We start from the raw sequence: 17,672 nt of genomic DNA, 5'->3' as shown, positions 1-17,672 counted from the left end.
TCTGCTTCATACTGTATGTAGGAATCTATGTGTGCGTATGATGTCCTCTTCTGCTGCATACTGTATATAGGAATCTCTGTGTGTGTATGACGTCCTCTTCTGCTTCATACTGTATATAGGAATCTACGTGTGTGTATGATGTCCTCTTCTGCTTCATACTGTATATAGGAATCTCTGTGTGTGTATGACGTCCTCTTCTGCTTCATACTGTATATAGGAATCTATGTGTGCGTATGATGTCCTCTTCTGCTTCATACTGTATATAGGAATCTATGTGTGTGTATGATGTCCTCTTCTGCTTCATACTGTATATAGGAATCTACGTGTGTGTGTATGATGTCTTCTTCTGCTTCATACTGTATATAGGAATCTATGTGTGTGTATGACGTCCTCTTCTGCTTCATACTGTATATAGGAATCTATGTGTGTGTATGATGTCTTCTTCTGCTTCATACTGTATATAGGAATCTATGTGTGTGTATGATGTCCTCTTCTGCTTCATACTGTATATAGGAATCTATGTGTGTGTATGATGTCCTCTTCTGCTGCATACTGTATATAGGAATCTACGTGTGTGTATGACGTCCTCTTCTGCTTCATACTGTATATAGGAATCTATGTGTGTGTATGACGTCCTCTTCTGCTTCATACTGTATATAGGAATCTATGTGTGTGTATGATGTCCTCTTCTGCTTCATACTGTATATAGGAATCTATGTGTGTGTATGATGTCTTCTTCTGCTTCATACTGTATATAGGAATCTATGTGTGCGTGTATGATGTCCTCTTCTGCTGCATACTGTATATAGGAATCTATGTGTGTGTATGATGTCCTCTTCTGCTTCATACTGTATATAGGAATCTATGTGTGTGTATGATGTCTTCTTCTGCTTCATACTGTATATAGGAATCTATGTGTGTATATGATGTCCTCTTCTGCTTCATACTGTATATAGGAATCTATGTGTGTGTGTGTGATGTCCTCTTCTGCTTCATACTGTATATAGGAATCTGTGTGTGTGTGTGTGTGTGTGTGTGTGTGTGTGTGATGTCCTCTTCTGCTGCAGTGGGAACAATACATATATTCACATCGCTTATAGAAATGAATATAGACCAAAACAAGGAATAGGATGTGATAGACATAACTCGTGAGAACAAGCTACTGTGCCACACTCAGTATACTGAGATTACAATGCCAACTGCTGGTACTCCCACAGGGGCAAGCACCACGAGGGAGAACAGCACCTGTCAGAGCACCATCCAGCACCCCTGTCCCAAAGGCTGGCCGGGCCACATTCACTCTCCCGAAGGTGGGATAGTACAATATGGGCATAGGGGAACCTGTCCCAGCCCCCCAGGAGTCAGGTCAAATGTTCAGGATTTGGCATTGCCGTCTCCTTCATTAACAACACTTTGCTGTATATGGATTGTTCCATGCAAACTCCATGCACACAGCTTCTAGGTGTCGACAATCCCAATGCTGCCGTGTTTGCCAGGAACCTCTGCCATGCACCAGAGCAGTGCGAACCATCACCATCGCTGCACATAATACAGTATACATGTACCATATGATTATATCACACATGGTGTCATTGCTGCTGGTCACCCACCTTCCACAAGCTGTGACATGCACACCAGCCCGGCCCTAGGTGTGGCACTCTCTCTCTGCCTTTGTTATACACTTACCCAGCTCTGTAAAGTGGGATTACCGCGTACTTGACACTTCTCACCCAGGAACTTTAAAGCACAGACAATTACTTTTAATTATACCAACGTGCACTGCACTGTCTATTACTAGCATAACATTTACACAATGTATAGACAACAGCAGGTAAAGCACAGGTTGTACAAGATTCAAGGATCTAGAACAGGTCAGAAAGTGCACAGATCTAGAAGTATTCATGGATGAGGTATACCAATCTAGATGTAATGAGAGCAAGTACAAGGATCTAGAACCAGTCAGGAGTAAGTACACTGATGTATTATTGATAAAAGAAGTCCCATGGATCTAGAAGCAGTCAGCGATTAGGTAGACACAACTGGTTAAAGAGATTACACAATATACAGATCTGGATGCACTGAGAGAAGGTCCCCTATGCATACATCTAGAAGTAGTCAGGGAGAAGCCGCCGGTATACTGATCTATAAGCCATCAAAGAGGAGGTGCATAAATCTAGAACCAGAGAGAAAAAGGGTACTAAAACCTAGTACACAGATCTAGAAGCAGTAAGGAAGTACACAGATCTAGAAGCAGTAAGGAAGTACACAGATCTAGAAGCAGTAAGGAAGTACACAGATCTAGAAGCAGTAAGGAAGTACACAGATCTAGAAGCAGTAAGGAAGTACACAGATCTAGAAGCAGTAAGGAAGTACACAGATCTAGAAGCAGTAAGGAAGTACACAGATCTAGAAGCAGTAAGGAAGTACACTGATCTAGAAGCAGTAAGGAAGTACACAGATCTAGAAGCAGTAAGGAAGTACACAGATCTAGAAGCAGTAAGGAAGTACACAGATCTAGAAGCAGTAAGGAAGTACACAGATCTAGACGCAGTAAGGAAGTACACTGATCTAGAAGCAGTAAGGAAGTACACTGATCTAGAAGCAGTAAGGAAGTACACTGATCTAGAAGCAGTCGGAGAACGTGCGACATATAAATAAAACTTACTCTAACAGGACTCAAGGCGCTTTTCAGGCATTAAAAATAACAATGCTCATACTGTAATACAAAGTGTTACCAGAACGAGCAACAATGGCAGTTCAGATATACATCACACACACAGATAAGCACTAGATGTACTCTATTATAGAGTGACACGGACATTGGGATCATGTTTACTGAGCTGTACAGCACCCAGGCAGCCGTTCAGTGGCGCCACTTGGTGAATGCACCAGCCAGATCGGTAGCAAGTAAAAGCGGTACAGATATAGGACACTATGGGGGTGACACGGGGTACATATTTGGCTAGCAGCCAGAAAAACAGTAAAGTGAAAACAAAACAAGACAAAACTAGACATAACAGCAACAGGAGAACATAAACCGAGCACAATTAACAGTACAATTCTTAGTACACAATACAGCTGAAATATAGGACAGTGAGTGAGAGGAGATGCAGGTACAGATGGTAGGTGAGTAAGAGAGCTGAGATGTAGGGAAGTGAGTGAGAAGAGATGCGGGTATAGATGGTAGGTGAGTGAGAAGAGATGCGGGTATAGATTGTAGGTGAGTAAGAGAGCTGAGATATAGGGAGGTGAGTGAGAAGAGATGCTGGTATAGATGGTAGGTGAGTAAGAGCTGAGATGTAGGGAAGTGAGTAAGAAGAGATGCGGGTATAGATTGTAGGTGAGTAAGAGCTGAGATATAGGGAGGTGAGTGAGAAGAGATGCTGGTATAGATGGTAGGTGAGTAAGAGCTGAGATGTAGGGAAGTGAGTAAGAAGAGATGCGGGTATAGATTGTAGGTGAGTAAGAGAGCTGAGATGTAGGGAAGTGAATGAGAAGAGATGCGGGTATAGATGGTAGGTGAGTAAGAGATCTGAGATGTAGGGAAGTGAGTGAGAAGAGATGCTGGTATAGATGGTAGGTGAGTAAGAGAGCTGAGATGTAGGGAAGTGAGTGAGAAGAGATGCAGGTATAGATTGTAGGCAAGTAAGAGAGCTGAGATGTAGGGAGGTGAGTGAGAAGAGATGCAGGTATAGATGGTAGGTGAGTAAGAGAGCTGAGATGTAGGGAAGTGAGTGAGAAGAGATGCTGGTATATATGGTAGGTGAGTAAGAGAGCTGAGATGTAGGGAAGTGAATGAGAAGAGATGCAGGTATAGATGGTAGGTGAGTAAGAGAGCCGAGATGTAGGGAAGTGATTGAGAAGAGATGCGGGTTTAGATGGTATATGAGTAAGAGAGCCGAGATGTAGGGAAGTGAGTGAGAAGAGATGCGGGTATAGATGGTGGGTGAGTAAGAGAGCCGAGATGTAGGGAAGTGAGTGAAAGTAGATGCAGGTATAGATGGTAGGTAAGTAAGAGAGCTGAGATGTAGGGAAGTGAGTGAGAAGAGATGCGGGTATAGATGGTAGGTGAGTAAGAGCTGAGATGTAGGGAGGTGAGTGAGAAGAGATGCAGGTATAGATGGTAGGCGAGTAAGAGAGCTGAGATGTAGGGAAGTGAGTGAGAAGAGATGCGGGTATAGATGGTAGGTGAGTAAGAGCTGAGATGTAGGGAGGTGAGTGAGAAGACATGCAGGTATAGATGGTAGGTGAGTAAGAGCTGAGATGTAGGGAAGTGAGTAAGAAGAGATGCGGGTATAGATGGTAGGTGAGTAAGAGAGCTGAGATGTAGGGAAGTGAGTGAGAAGAGATGGGGTATAGATGGTAGGTAAGTAAGAGAGCTGAGATGTAGGGAAGTGAGTGAGAAGAGATGCGGGTATAGATGGTAGGTGAGTAAGAGAGCTGAGATATAGGGAAGTGAGTGCGAAGAGATGCGGGTATAGATTGTAGGTGAGTAAGAGAGATCAGATGTAGGAAAGTGAGTGAGAGGAGATGCAGGAATAGATTGTAGGTAAGTACGAGAGCTGAGATGTAGGGAAGTGAGTGAGAAGAGATGCTGGTATAGATGGTAGGTGAGTAAGAGAGCTGAGATGTAGGGAGGTGAGTGAGAAGAGATGCAGGTATAGATGGTAGGCGAGTAAGAGAGCTGAGATGTAGGGGAGTGAGAAGAGATGCAGGTATAGATTGTAGGTGAGTAAGAGAGCTGAGATGTAGGGAAGTGAGTGAGAAGAGATGGGGTATAGATGGTAGGTAAGTAAGAGAGCTGAGATGTAGGGAATTGAGTGAGAAGAGATGTGGGTATAGATGGTAGGTGAGTAAGAGAGCTGAGATATAGGGAAGTGAGTGAGAAGAGATGCGGGTATAGATTGTAGGTGAGTAAGAGAGATCAGATGTAGGAAAGTGAGTGAGAGGAGATGCAGGAATAGATTGTAGGTAAGTACGAGAGCTGAGATGTAGGGAGGTGAGTGAGAAGAGATGCTGGTATAGATGGTAGGTGAGTAAGAGAGCTGAGATGTAGGGAAGTGAGTGAGAAGAGATGTGGGTATAGATGGTAGGTGAGTAAGAGAGCTGAGATATAGGGAAGTGAGTGAGAAGAGATGCGGGTATAGATTGTAGGTGAGTAAGAGAGATCAGATGTAGGAAAGTGAGTGAGAGGAGATGCAGGAATAGATTGTAGGTAAGTACGAGAGCTGAGATGTAGGGAGGTGAGTGAGAAGAGATGCTGGTATAGATGGTAGGTGAGTAAGAGAGCTGAGATGTAGGGAAATGAGATGTAGGGAAGGAGCATAGGGCCCATTTCAGACCTGTTCACTATGCTACATGTAACAGCATAGCAAGCAGGTAAACATCACCTGCCTCTCCCTGGGTGCATACGGCAACACATCTCATTGCATGTGGCCGAGGGTCACTGACCATCCAATGATTTCTTCAGCCACTTCGCTATACACCGAACTGGGGACGGGCACCGACATCATGTTAAGTCAGCCATCTGCCCAGAGCAGGCATCGCCATGCCTGTGTTCTCATGGGCTGCTTATAAAATGTTGGGTGTTCCCCTCCTGTGGTCCTCCCATCCTGGAGTGAACAGTCCCGTGAGCGTGAAACTTGCCAAAGCAATTAATCCCGGAGTATATGCATGCGGAAACCCTGAACATCTGGTCAGGGACTAATTCATAATGAATGGGTCTATTGGCCTAGAAGTAGTCACGGAGCAGGTACATGGATCTAGAAGTAGAGAGAGCAGGTACATGGATCTAGAAGTAGAGAGAGAAGGTACTTGTATCTAGAAGTAGAGAGAGAAGGTACTTGTATCTAGAAGTAGAGAGATAAGGTACTTGTATCTAGAAGTAGAGAGAGAAGGTACTTGTATCTAGAAGTAGAGAGAGAAGGTACTTGTATCTAGAAGTAGAGAGAGAAGGTACTTGTATCTAGAAGTAGAGAGAGAAGGTACTTGTATCTAGAAGCAGTCACAGAGAATGCAAATGGATCTAGAAGTAGAGAGAGAGAAGTTACTTTATCTAGAAGCAGTCACAGATAATGTAAATGGATTAGAAGTAGAGAGAGAAGGTACTTGTATCTAGAAGCAGTCACAGAGAATGTAAATGGATCTAGAGAGAAAGAATGAATGTACTTGTATCTAGAAGTAGTTACAGAGAATGTAAATGGATCTAGAAGTAAAGAGAGCAGGTAGGTACTTGTTTTTAGAAGTAGTCATGGAGAATGTACTTTTATCTAGAAGTAGTCACAAAGAATGTAAATGGATCTAGAAGTAGAGAGAGAGAATGTACTTGTTCCAAGAAGTAGTCACAGAAAATGTAAATGGATCTAGAAGTAGAGAGAGAAGGTACATAGATCTAGATCTAGAAGTAGAGAGAGAGAGAGAGAGAGAGAGAGAATGTACTTGTATCTAGAAGTAGTCACAGAGAATGTAAATGGATCTAGAAGTAAAGAGAGAAGGTACTTGGATCTAGAAGTGGTCACGGAGAAGGTACATAGATCTAGAAGTAGATAGAGTAGGTACTTGGATCTAGAAGTAGTCATGGAGAAGGTACTTTGATCTAGAAGTAGTTATGAAGAAGGTGCATGGATCTAGACGTGGTCACCAAGAAGGTACATGGATCTAGAAGTAGATAGAGAAGATATATGGATCTATAAGTAGTCACAGAGAAGGTACTTGGATCTAGAAGTTGTCACGGAGAAGGTACATAGATCTAGAAGTAGATAGAGAAGGTACTTGGATCTAGAAGTGGTCACGGAGAAGGTACATAGATCTAGAAGTAGATAGAGAAGGTACTTGGATCTAGAAGTGGTCACGGAGAAGGTACATAGATCTATAAGTAGTCACAGAGATGGTACTTGGATCTAGAAGTGGTAATGGAGAAGGTACATGGATCTAGAAGTATATAGAGAAGGTACACGGATCTAAAAGTGGTCACAGAGAAGGTACTTGGATCTAGAAGTGGTCACAGAGAAGGTACATAGATCTATAAGTAGTCACAGAGAAGGTACTTGGATCTAGAAGTGGTAATGGAGAAGGTACATGGATCTAGAAGTAGATAGAGAAGGTACATGGATCTAGAAGTGGTCACAAAGAAGGTACATAGATCTATAAGTAGTCACAGAGAAGGTACTTGGATCTAGAAGTGGTCACAGAGAAGGTACATGGATCTATAAGTAGTCACAGAGAAGGTACTTGGATCTATAAGTAGTCACAGAGAAGGTACTTGGATCTAGAAGTGGTAACGGAGAAGGTACATGGATCTAGAAGTAGTTATGAAGATGGTACATGGATCTAGAAGTGGTAACGGAGAAGGTACATGGATCTAGAAGTGGTAACGGAGAAGGTACATGGATCTAGAAGTAGATAGAGAAGGTACATGGATCTAGAAGTGGTCAAGGAGAAGGTGCATTTTGCACAAATCCTAGGTCAATGTACTTTTTTGTGTTATCCAGCCTTTAAGGCCCCCGCCATCATCCACACATGACAATAGCAGCAGCACATGTAAATGAATGCCCCATTAATAATAAACCTGCTTTTTCTTGCAGGATGCTCGGCTGGCATTGTGCGGACAGAGAAGAGTATCACAGCCGTCCTGGGATTAGATGTCACTCTGGCATGTCATTATGAAGCACAGGAAGGAGAAAAGGTGTCTCAAATTGTCTGGTCAAAGAAAGTCCTGAATGGCCAGGATACCCAGATTGCCGTCCTGAATACAGAGTTTGGGTCCCATGTGTATAGTCAGTATAAGGGCAGAGTTAGGGAAAACTCTCCCCAGAATCCAGAAGATGGCACAATAATACTGAAGAATGCTGTGCAGGCGGATGAAGGCATCTACCAGTGCCGGGCCAACACCTTTCCAGCCGGGAACTTCGAGGCTGACCTGACATTAAATGTTCTTGGTAAGAAAAGTCTCTATAGCTGCCAAGAGTGTCTAGTGCTGGGGTAGCCAACCCTAGTCCTCGAGAGCTACCAACAGTGCATGTTTTGCAAGTCTCACAGAATCACAAGTGAGCTAATTAGCTCCATCTGTGGATCTTTTAAAATGTGTAAGTGAGTAATGAGTGCAGCAGCTAAGTTGTCTGGAAACTGTGAACTGTTGGTAGCTCTCAAGGGCTAGGGTTGGCTACCACTGGTCTAGTGTATAGTGACTAGAGGGTGTAAGTTGTATATGTGCTGGATTTATGTGTAGCTCATAGTGTCTATCCTCCATGATCCTACAGGAGGCTCCTGTTTTAGTCCCATATCTCCTGCTGCCCTGTATTGCATCTGCTGGATTTTTCAGATTCTGCCAGGGGTTCCACTAAGGAGTGGTTTTTGCAAGGACAGTGATTTGCTATAGCTGCTCAACAAGCTTTTTCTGAAAGGGGAGGGGGGGGGGTATATTCGCAGATGATACTGAGTTTAGCTGTACTGTATGGATGCTGTATTATGTGTAGCTGTTGTGTGTGTATAGAATGTGTAGATGTTGTGCTGTATAATGGGCCCGATTCAGACATGATCTCATGGCTCAGAATTGGCAAGGTTCACAGTACGCATGCAAGAGGCTACCCTTCAATTATTTCTATACGCACAACGTTCGCAAGGTGATTGTCAGGACATAGGAAATCGGCTGTTTAGTGGGAGTGCTTTAGAAAACCGCTGGGATTGTCCAGGATAATGCAGCCGTGCCTTGGAAGCCGCTGGGAGTGTCCGGGAAATGCAAGCGTGCCTAGGAAAATGCAGGTAATGGCCAAGGAAATGTAGGTGTGCCTAGGAAACCGCTGGGAGTGTCCAGGGTAACACAGGTGTATGCTATTGTGTAGTTTGTGTGTGCATACAGTAAGTGTACTATATGTCGTCCATGACTAGAGGGGATGCTGTGTATATGTGCTGCATTATGTATGGCTGTAGTGTATATAGATGCTGCATATGGTGTAGGTGTAGTAAATGTAGTGCACAGTGACTAGAGGGTGTGCTGTGTATATGTGCTGTATTATGTGTGGCTGTAGTGTGTATAATTGCTGCATATGGTGTAGTAAACATACAATGACTAAGAAAGGGTGCTGTATTATGTGTGGCTGTAGTGTGTATAGATGCTGCAAATGGGGTAGGTGTAATATATGTAGTATACAATGACTAGAGGGGGTGCGGTGTATATGTGATGTATTATGTATAGCTGCTGCAGATGGGGTAGGTGCAATATACGTAGTGTACACTGTAATGTGTAGCTGTAGTGTGTATAGATGCTGCATATGGGGTAGGTGTAATATATGCAGTATACAATGGCTAGAGGGGGTGCGGTGTATATGTGATGTATTATGTATAGCTGCTGCAGATGGGGTAGGTGCAATATATGTAGTGTACACTGTAATGTGTAGCTGTAGTGTGTATAGATGCTGCATATGGGGTAGGTGCAGTTTGTGTGGTATATGGTCCCGACAGTCATTAGCCCGACAGGCCGGACTCAGACAGCAGGGTGAGCGCAACAAAGCCCCTTGCAGGATCCCTGCGCTCGCCACCTATTCTATTCTCCCTCTGTGGGGGTCGTGGAGAATAGCTGGTGGCAGTCGGGATCCCGACCGTTGGGGTAACGTCAGTCAGGATCCTGACCGTCAGGAAACTGTCTGGCACCCGGTGTAGTATATGTAGTGTTCACTGTAATGTGTAGCTGTAGTGTGCATAGATGCTGCATATAGGGTAGGTGTAGTATATGTAGCGTACAATGGCTAGAGGATGTGCTGTGTAATGTGTATACATGCTGTATGCAGTGTATGTGTAGTATACAGTGACCAGAGGGGGTGCTGTAGTGTGCATAAATGCTGCATATGGGGTAGGTGTAGTATATGTAGTGTACAAGAGCTAGAGAATGTGATGTGTAATGTGTATAGATGCTGTATGCAGTGTAGGTGTAGTATAACGTGACCAGAGGGGGTGCTGTAGTGTGTGTGTTGCTGTAATGTGTATAGATGTTGTATGCAGTGTAGGTGCAGTATACAGTGACTGGAGGGGGTGCTGTAGTGTGTGTGTAGCTGTAATGTGTATAGATGCTGTATGCAGTGTAGGTGTAGTATACAGTGACCAGATGGGGTGCTGTAGTGTGTATAGATGCTGCATATGGGGTAGGTGTAGTATATGTAGCGTACAATGGCTAGAGGATGTGATGTGTAATGTGTATAGATGCTGTATGTAGTGTTGGTGTAGTATACAGTGACCAGAGGGTGTGCTGTAGTGTGTATAGATGCTGCATATGGGGTAGGTGTAGTATATGTAGCGTACAATGGCTAGAGGATGTGCTGTGTGATGTGTATAGATGCTGTATGCAGTGTAGGTATAGTATACCGTGACCAGAGGGGGTGCTGTATTGTGTGTAGCTGTAATGTGTATAGATGTTGTATGCAGTGTAGGTTTAGTATACAGTGACCAGAGGGGGTGCTGTAGTGTGTGTGTGTAGCTGTAGTGTGTATAGATGCTGTATGCAGTGTAGGTGTAGTATACAGTGACCAGAGGGGGTGCTGTAGTGTGTGTAGCTGTAGAGATGCTGTATGCAGTGTAGGTGTAGTACACAGTGACCAGAGGGGGTGCTGTAGTGTGTATGTAGCTGTAGAGATGTTGTATGCAGTTTAGGTGTAGTATACAGTGACCAGAGGGGGTGCTGTAGTATGTGTGTATAGATGCTGTATGCAGTGCAGGTGTAGTATACAGTGACCAGATGGGGTGCTGTAGTGTGTATAGATGCTGCATATGGGGTAGGTGTAGTATATGTAGCGTACAATGGCTAGAGGATGTGCTGTGTGATGTGTATAGATGCTGTATGCAGTGTAGGTGTAGTATACCGTGACCAGAGGGGGTGCTGTATTGTGTGTAGCTGTAGCGTGTATAGATGTTGAATGCAGTGTAGGTTTAGTATACAGTGACCAGAGGGGGTGCTGTAGTGTGTGTGTAGCTGTAGTGTGTATAGATGCTGTATGCAGTGTAGGTGTAGTATACAGTGACCAGAGGGGGTGCTGTAGTGTGTGTAGCTGTAGAGATGCTGTATGCAGTGTAGGTGTAGTATACAGTGACCAGAGGGGGTGCTGTAGTGTGTGTGTCGCTGGAGTGTGTATGGATGCTGTATGCAGTGTAGGTGTAGTACACAGTGACCAGAGGGAGTGCTGTAGTGTGTGTAGCTGTAATGTGGATAGATGCTGTATGCAGTGTAGGTGTAGTATACAGTGACCAGAGGGGGTGATGTAGTGTTTGTGTGTGTAGCTGTAGTGTGTATAGATGCTGTATGCAGAGTAGGTGAGGGGATGCTGTAGTGTGTGTGTGTGTGTGTGTGTGTGGCTGTAGAGATGCTGTATGCAGTGTAGGTGTAGTATACAGTGACCAGAGGGGCTGCTGTAGTGTGTGTGTGTGTGTGTGTGTGTGTGTGTGTGTGTGTGTGTGTGTGTGTGTGTGTGTGTGTAGCTGTAATGTGTATATATGCTGTATGCAGTGTAGGTGTAGTATACAGTGACCAGAGGGAGTGCTGTAGTTTGTGTGTAGCTGTAGTGTGTAGAGATGCTGTATGCAGTGTAGGTGTAGTATACAGTGACCAGAAGGGGTGCTGCAATGTGTGTGTAGATGTAATGTGTATAGATGCTGTATGCAGTGTAGGTGTAGTATACAGTGACCAGAGGGGGTGCTGTAAGGTGTGTGTGTGTGTGTGTGTGTGTGTAGCTGTAGTGTGTATAAATGCTGTATGCAGTGTAGGTGTAGTATACAGTGACCAGAGGGGGTGCTGTAGTGTGTGTGTGTGTGTGTGTGTGTGTAGCTGTAGTGTGTATAGATGCTGTATGCAGTGTGGGTGAAGTATACAGTGACCAGAGGGGGTGCTGTAGTGTGTATAGATGCTGTATGCAGTGTAGGTGAAGTATAGAGTGACCAGAGGGGGTGCTGTAGTGTGTGTGTGTGTGTGTGTGTGTGTGTGTGTGTGTGTGTGTGTGTGTGTGTGTGTGTGTGTGTGTGTGTGTGTGTGTGTGTGTAGCTGTAGTGTATATATATGCTGTATGCAGTGTAGGTGTAGTATACAGTGACCAGAGGGGGTGCTGTAGTGTGTATAGATGCTGTATGCAGTGTAGGTGAAATATACAGTGACTAAAGGGGGTGCTGTATTGTGTGTGTAGCTGTAATGTGTATAGATGCTGTATGCAGTGTAGGTGTAGTATACAGTGACCAGAGGGGGAGCTGTAGTGTGTGTGTAGCTGTAGAGTTGATGCATGCAGTGTAGGTGTAGTATACAGTGACCATAGGGGGAGCTGTAGTGTGTGTGTAGCTGTAGAGATGCTGTATGCAGTGTAGGTGTAGTATACAGTGACCAGAGGGGGAGCTGTAGTGTGTGTGTAGCTGTAGAGATGCTGTATGCAGTGTAGGTGTAGTATACAGTGACCAGAGGGGGAGCTGTAGTGTGTGTGTGTGTGTGTGTGTGTGTGTGTGTGTGTGTGTGTGTGTGTGTGTGTGTGTGTGTGTGTGTGTGCGTGTGTGTGTGTGTGTGTGTGGCTGTAGAGATGCTGTATGCAGTGTAGGTGTAGTATATAGTGACCAGAGGGGGAGCTGTAGTGTGTGTAGCTGTAGAGATGCTGTATGCAGTGTAGGTGTAGTATACAGTGACCAGAGGGGGAGCTGTAGTGTGTCTGTAGCTGTAGAGATGCTGTATGCAGTGTAGGTGTAGTATACAGTGACCAGAGGGGGAGCTGTAGTGTGTGTGTAGCTGTGGAGATGCCGTATGCAGTGTAGGTGTAGTATACAGTGACCAGAGGGGGAGCTGTAGTGTGTGTGTGTAGCTGTAGAGATGCCATATGCAGTGTAGGTGTAGTATACAGTGACCAGAGGGGGAGCTGTAGTGTGTGTGTAGCTGGAGAGATGCTGTATGCAGTGCAGGTGTAGTATATAGTGACCAGAGGGGGAGCTGTAGTGTGTGTAGCTGTAGAGATGCTGTATGCAGTGTAGGTGTAGTATACAGTGACCATAGGGGGAGCTGTGGTGTGTGTGTAGCTGTGGAGATGCTGTATGCAGTGTAGGTGTAGTATACAGTGACCAGAGGGGGAGCTGTAGTGTGTGTGTAGCTGTAGAGATGCAATATGCAGTGTAGGTGTAGTATACAGTGACCAGAGGGGGAGCTGCAGTGTGTGTGTAGCTGGAGAGATGCTGTATGCAGTGCAGGTGTAGTATATAGTGACCAGAGGGGGAGCTGTAGTGTGTGTGTGTGTGTGTGTGTGTGTGTGTGTGTGTGTGTGTGTGTGTGTGTGTGTGTGTGTGTGTGTGTAGCTGTAGTGTGTATAGATGCTGTATGCAGTGCAGGTGTAGTATATAGTGACCAGAGGGGTGCTGTAGTGTGTGTGTAGCTGTAGTGTGTATAGATGCTGTATGCAGTGCAGGTGTAATATATAGTGACCAGAGGGGTGCTGTAGTGTGTGTGTAGCTGTGGAGATGTTGTATGCAGTGCAGGTGTAGTATATAGTGACCAGAGGGGGAGCTGTAGTGTGCGTAGCTGTAGCGTGTATAGATGTTGTATGCAGTGCAGGTGTAGAATACAGTGACCAGAGGGGGAGCTGTAGTGTGTGTAGCTGTAGAGATGTTGTATGCAGTGCAGATGTAGTATATAGTGACTATAGGGGGAGTTGTAGTGTGTATAGATGCTGTATGCAGTGCAGGTGTAGTATATAGTGACCAGAGGGGTGCTGTAGTGTGTGTGTAGCTGTAGAGATGCTGTATGCAGTGCAGGTGTAGTATATAGTGACCAGAGGGGGCGCTGTAGTGTGTGTGTGGCTGTAGAGATGCTGTATGCAGTGTAGGTGTAGTATACAGTGACCAGAGGGGGAGCTGTAGTGTGTGTGTAGCTGTAGAGCTGTCGTATGCAGTGTATGTGTAGTATACAGTGACCAGAGGGGGAGCTGTAGTGTGTGTGTGTGGCTGTAGAGATGCTGTATGCAGTGCAGGTGTAGTATACAGTGACCAGAGGGGGAGCTGTAGTGTGTGTGTAGCTGTGGAGATGCTGTATGCAGTGTAGGTGTAGTATACAGTGACCAGAGGGGGAGCTGTAGTGTCTGTGTAGCTGTAGAGATGTCGTATGCAGTGTATGTGTAGTATACAGTGACCAGAGGGGGAGCTGTAGTGTGTGTGTAGCTGTAGGGTGTATAGATGCTGTATGCAGTGCAGGTGTAGTATACAGTGACCAGAGGGGGTGCTGTAGTGTGTGTGTGGCTGTAGAGATGCTGTATGCAGTGTAGGTGTAGTATACAGTGACCAGAGGGGGAGCTGTAGTGTGTGTGTAGCTGTAGAGATGTCGTATGCAGTGTATGTGTAGTATAAAGTGACCAGAGGGGGAGCTGTAGTGTGTGTGTGTGGCTGTAGAGATGCTGTATGCAGTGCAGGTGTAGTATACAGTGACCAGAGGGGGAGCTGTAGTGTGTGTGTAGCTGTGGAGATGCTGTATGCAGTGTAGGTGTAGTATACAGTGACCAGAGGGGGAGCTGTAGTGTCTGTGTAGCTGTAGAGATGTCGTATGCAGTGTATGTGTAGTATACAGTGACCAGAGGGGGAGCTGTAGTGTGTGTGTAGCTGTAGTGTGTATAGATGCTGTATGCAGTGCAGGTGTAGAATACAGTGACCAGATGGGGAGCTATAGTGTGTGTAGCTGTAGAGATGCTGCATGCAGTGCAGGTGTAGTATATAGTGACCAGAGGGGTGCTGTAGTGTAAGTGTGTGTGTAGCTGTAGTGTGTATAGATGCTCTAGGCAGTGCAGGTGTAGTATACAGTGACCAGAGGGGGAGCTGTAGAGTGTATAGATGCTGTATGCAGTGCAGGTGTAGTATATAGTGACCAGAGGGGGAGCTGTAGTGTGTGTAGCTGTAGAGATGTTGTATGCAGTGTAGGTGTAGTATATAGTGACCAGAGGGGGTGCTGTAGTGTGTGTGTAGCTGTAGAGATGCCGTATGCAGTGCAGGTCTAGTATACAGTGACCAGAGGGGTGCTTTAGTGTGTCTGTGTAGCTGTAGAGATGATGTATGCAGTGCAGGTGTAGTATATAGTGACCAGAGGGGGAGCTGTAGTGTGTGTGTAGCTGTAGTGTGTATAGATGCTGTATGCAGTGCAGGTTTAGTATATAGTGACCAGAGGGGGAGCTGTAGTGTGTGTAGCTGTAGAGATGTTGTATGCAGTGTAGGTGTAGTATATAGTGACCAGAGGGGGTGCTGTAGTGTGTGTAGCTGTAGAGATGTTGTATGCAGTGTAGGTGTAGTATATAGTGACCAGAGGGGTAGCTGTAGTGTGTGTGTAGCTGTAGAGATGCTGTATGCAGTGTCGGTGTAGTATACAGTGACCAGAGGGGGTGCTGTAGTGTGCGTGTAGCTGTAGTGTGTATAGATGCTGTATGCAGTGCAGGTGTAGTATACAGTGACCAGAAGGGGATCTGTAGTGTGTGTAGCTGTAGTGTGTATAGATGCTGTATGCAGTACAGGTGTAGTATATAGTGACCAGAGGGGGATCTGTAGTGTGTGTAGCTGTAGTGTGTATAGATGCTGTATGCGGTACAGGTGTAGTATATAGTGACCAGAGGGGGATCTGTAGTGTGTGTAGCTGTAGTGTGTATAGATGCTGTATGCAGTACAGGTGTATTATGTAGTGACCAGAGGGGGATCTGTAGTGTGTGTAGCTGTAGTGTGTATATATGCTGTATGCAGTACAGGTGTAGTATATAGTGACCAGAGGGGTGCTGTAGTGTGTGTGTAGCTGTAGAGATGCTCTATGCAGTGTAGGTGTAGTATACAGTAAACAGAGGGGGTGCTGTAGTGTGCGTGTAGCTGTAGTGTGTATAGATGCTGTATGCAGTGCAGGTGTAGTATACAGTGACCAGAGCTGTAGCTGTAGCTGTAGCTGTAGTGTGTGTGTAGCTGTAGAGATGCTGTATGCAGTGTAGGTGTAGTATACAGTGACCAGAGGGGGTGCTGTAGTGTGCGTGTAGCTGTAGTGTGTATAGATGCTGTATGCAGTGCAGGTGTAGTATACAGTGACCAGAGGGGGTGCTGTAGTGTGTGTGTAGCTGTAGAGATGCTGTATGCAGTGCAGGTGTAGTATATAGTGACCAGAGGGGGTGCTGTAGTGTGTGTAGCTGTAGTGTGTATAGATGATGTATGCAGTACAGGTGTAGTATATAGTGACCAGAGGGGGATCTGTAGTGTGTGTAGCTGTAGTGTGTATAGATGCTGTATGCAGTACAGGTGTAGTATATAGTGACCAGAGGGGTAGCTGTAGTGTGTGTGTAGCTGTAGAGATGCTGTATGCAGTGTAGGTGTAGTATACAGTGACCAGAGGGGGTGCTGTAGTGTGCGTGAAGCTGTAGTGTGTATAGATGCTGTATGCAGTGCAGGTGTAGTATACAGTGACCAGAGGGGGTGCTGTAGTGTGTGTGTAGCTGTAGAGATGCTGTGTGCAGTGCAGGTGTAGTATATAGTGATCAGAGGGGGATCTGTAGTGTGTGTAGCTGTAGTGTGTATAGATGCTGTATGCAGTACAGGTGTAGTATATAGTGACCAGAGGGGTGCTGTAGTGTGTCAGTAGCTGACATGATTTCCGCCATGCTGGGATAGATGCCTTGCTGTACCATTACAACAAATGCTTAGACAAGAATGGGGACTATGAAGAAACACTCTGCACCGAGGCAGCAATATTCACTATACATATATGTAAGAGTTGAACACATTTGTTATGAGTAGTTACCTTATTAACCCCTTCCCGACATTTGACGTATATATACGTCATGGCCGGGATGTACTTCCCGACACATGACGTATATATACGTCATGACTTCAAAGTGCCACTGCGTCTCGAGACGCAGTGACAGAGGGACGATGTCTGCTGTCCCTAACAGCAGACATGTCCCTGCATGCCCAGGGGGGGCTGCGATGCCGCCCCCCCGTCGGCGATCGCTGTGATTGGCTGTTCAGTGTGAACAGCCATTCACAGCGTTTTCCTGTGTTACTGGCGAATCAGACGCTCGGTAACACAGGTGTCAATCACCGCCGGGCGTCAGGGGGCATGAGGGGGTCATCGGTGACGACGACACCTCACCCCACCTGCCCCCAAGGCTGTGATTGGTCCGTGGGACCCACGGACCAATAACAGCCAAGGTGCGTGATTTAAACTAACGGTGACTGCGCTGCAGACGCCATTCCGGTCTGGAATTGCGTGCAGAGCGGTCACCGTGCCAATCTGTCGTGATACATACCTGATCCTTGCCTGAAACTTACCTGATCACCGCTGATCACCGCTGGTAGCGTGCTGCCAGCAGCTGGATACTTCCTGGATCTTGTGACTTCTGTGTGTGCTGCTGCAGCAGTGTCATAGAGTCACAGATCGTGAGAGATAGGGACAGATAGTGACAGAGAGTGACAGAGAGTGACAGAGAGTGACAGAGAGTGACAGAGAGTGACAGAGAGTGACAGAGAGTGAGAGATAGCGAGAGATAGAGACAGAGAGTGACAGAGAGTGACAGAGAGTGCTATATTTTGTGTCTGCTACCCCCCCTTTTGTGCTGATCAGTATATCTGTGCTGATCAGCAACTTTTTGGGGGTGCAGGGTTTTTTTTTTTTATATATACCTGTCAGTTGCTGCCAGTTGCACTGTCAGTTGCACCAA

The 17,672-nt window shown here is 45.7% G+C and overlaps 2 protein-coding genes across 3 annotated transcripts in view; one reads left to right on the top strand and one right to left on the bottom strand.

The window, feature by feature from the left end:
- The window catches only part of LOC146049953 (V-type proton ATPase catalytic subunit A-like), a 269,656-nt gene that overhangs the window by 222,516 nt on the left and 29,468 nt on the right, over positions 1-17,672 (bottom strand). The window lies entirely within an intron of this gene.
- The window catches only part of NECTIN4 (nectin cell adhesion molecule 4), a 96,612-nt gene continuing 86,232 nt past the window's right edge, over positions 7,293-17,672 (top strand). The window contains exons 1-2 of the mRNA XM_083167188.1: positions 7,293-7,350; positions 7,584-7,937. Of these exons, the coding sequence (XP_083023314.1) occupies positions 7,293-7,350; positions 7,584-7,937 (412 nt within the window). The remainder of the gene's footprint in view (positions 7,351-7,583; positions 7,938-17,672) is intronic.

Source organism: Crinia signifera, chromosome 12 (genome assembly GCF_055691185.1).
Source record: "Crinia signifera chromosome 12, ASM5569118v1, whole genome shotgun sequence".
Classification (NCBI taxonomy): domain Eukaryota; kingdom Metazoa; phylum Chordata; class Amphibia; order Anura; family Myobatrachidae; genus Crinia; species Crinia signifera.
The sequence above is the reverse complement of the archived record's forward strand: the minus strand, read 5'-3'. Positions and strand labels throughout refer to the sequence as shown.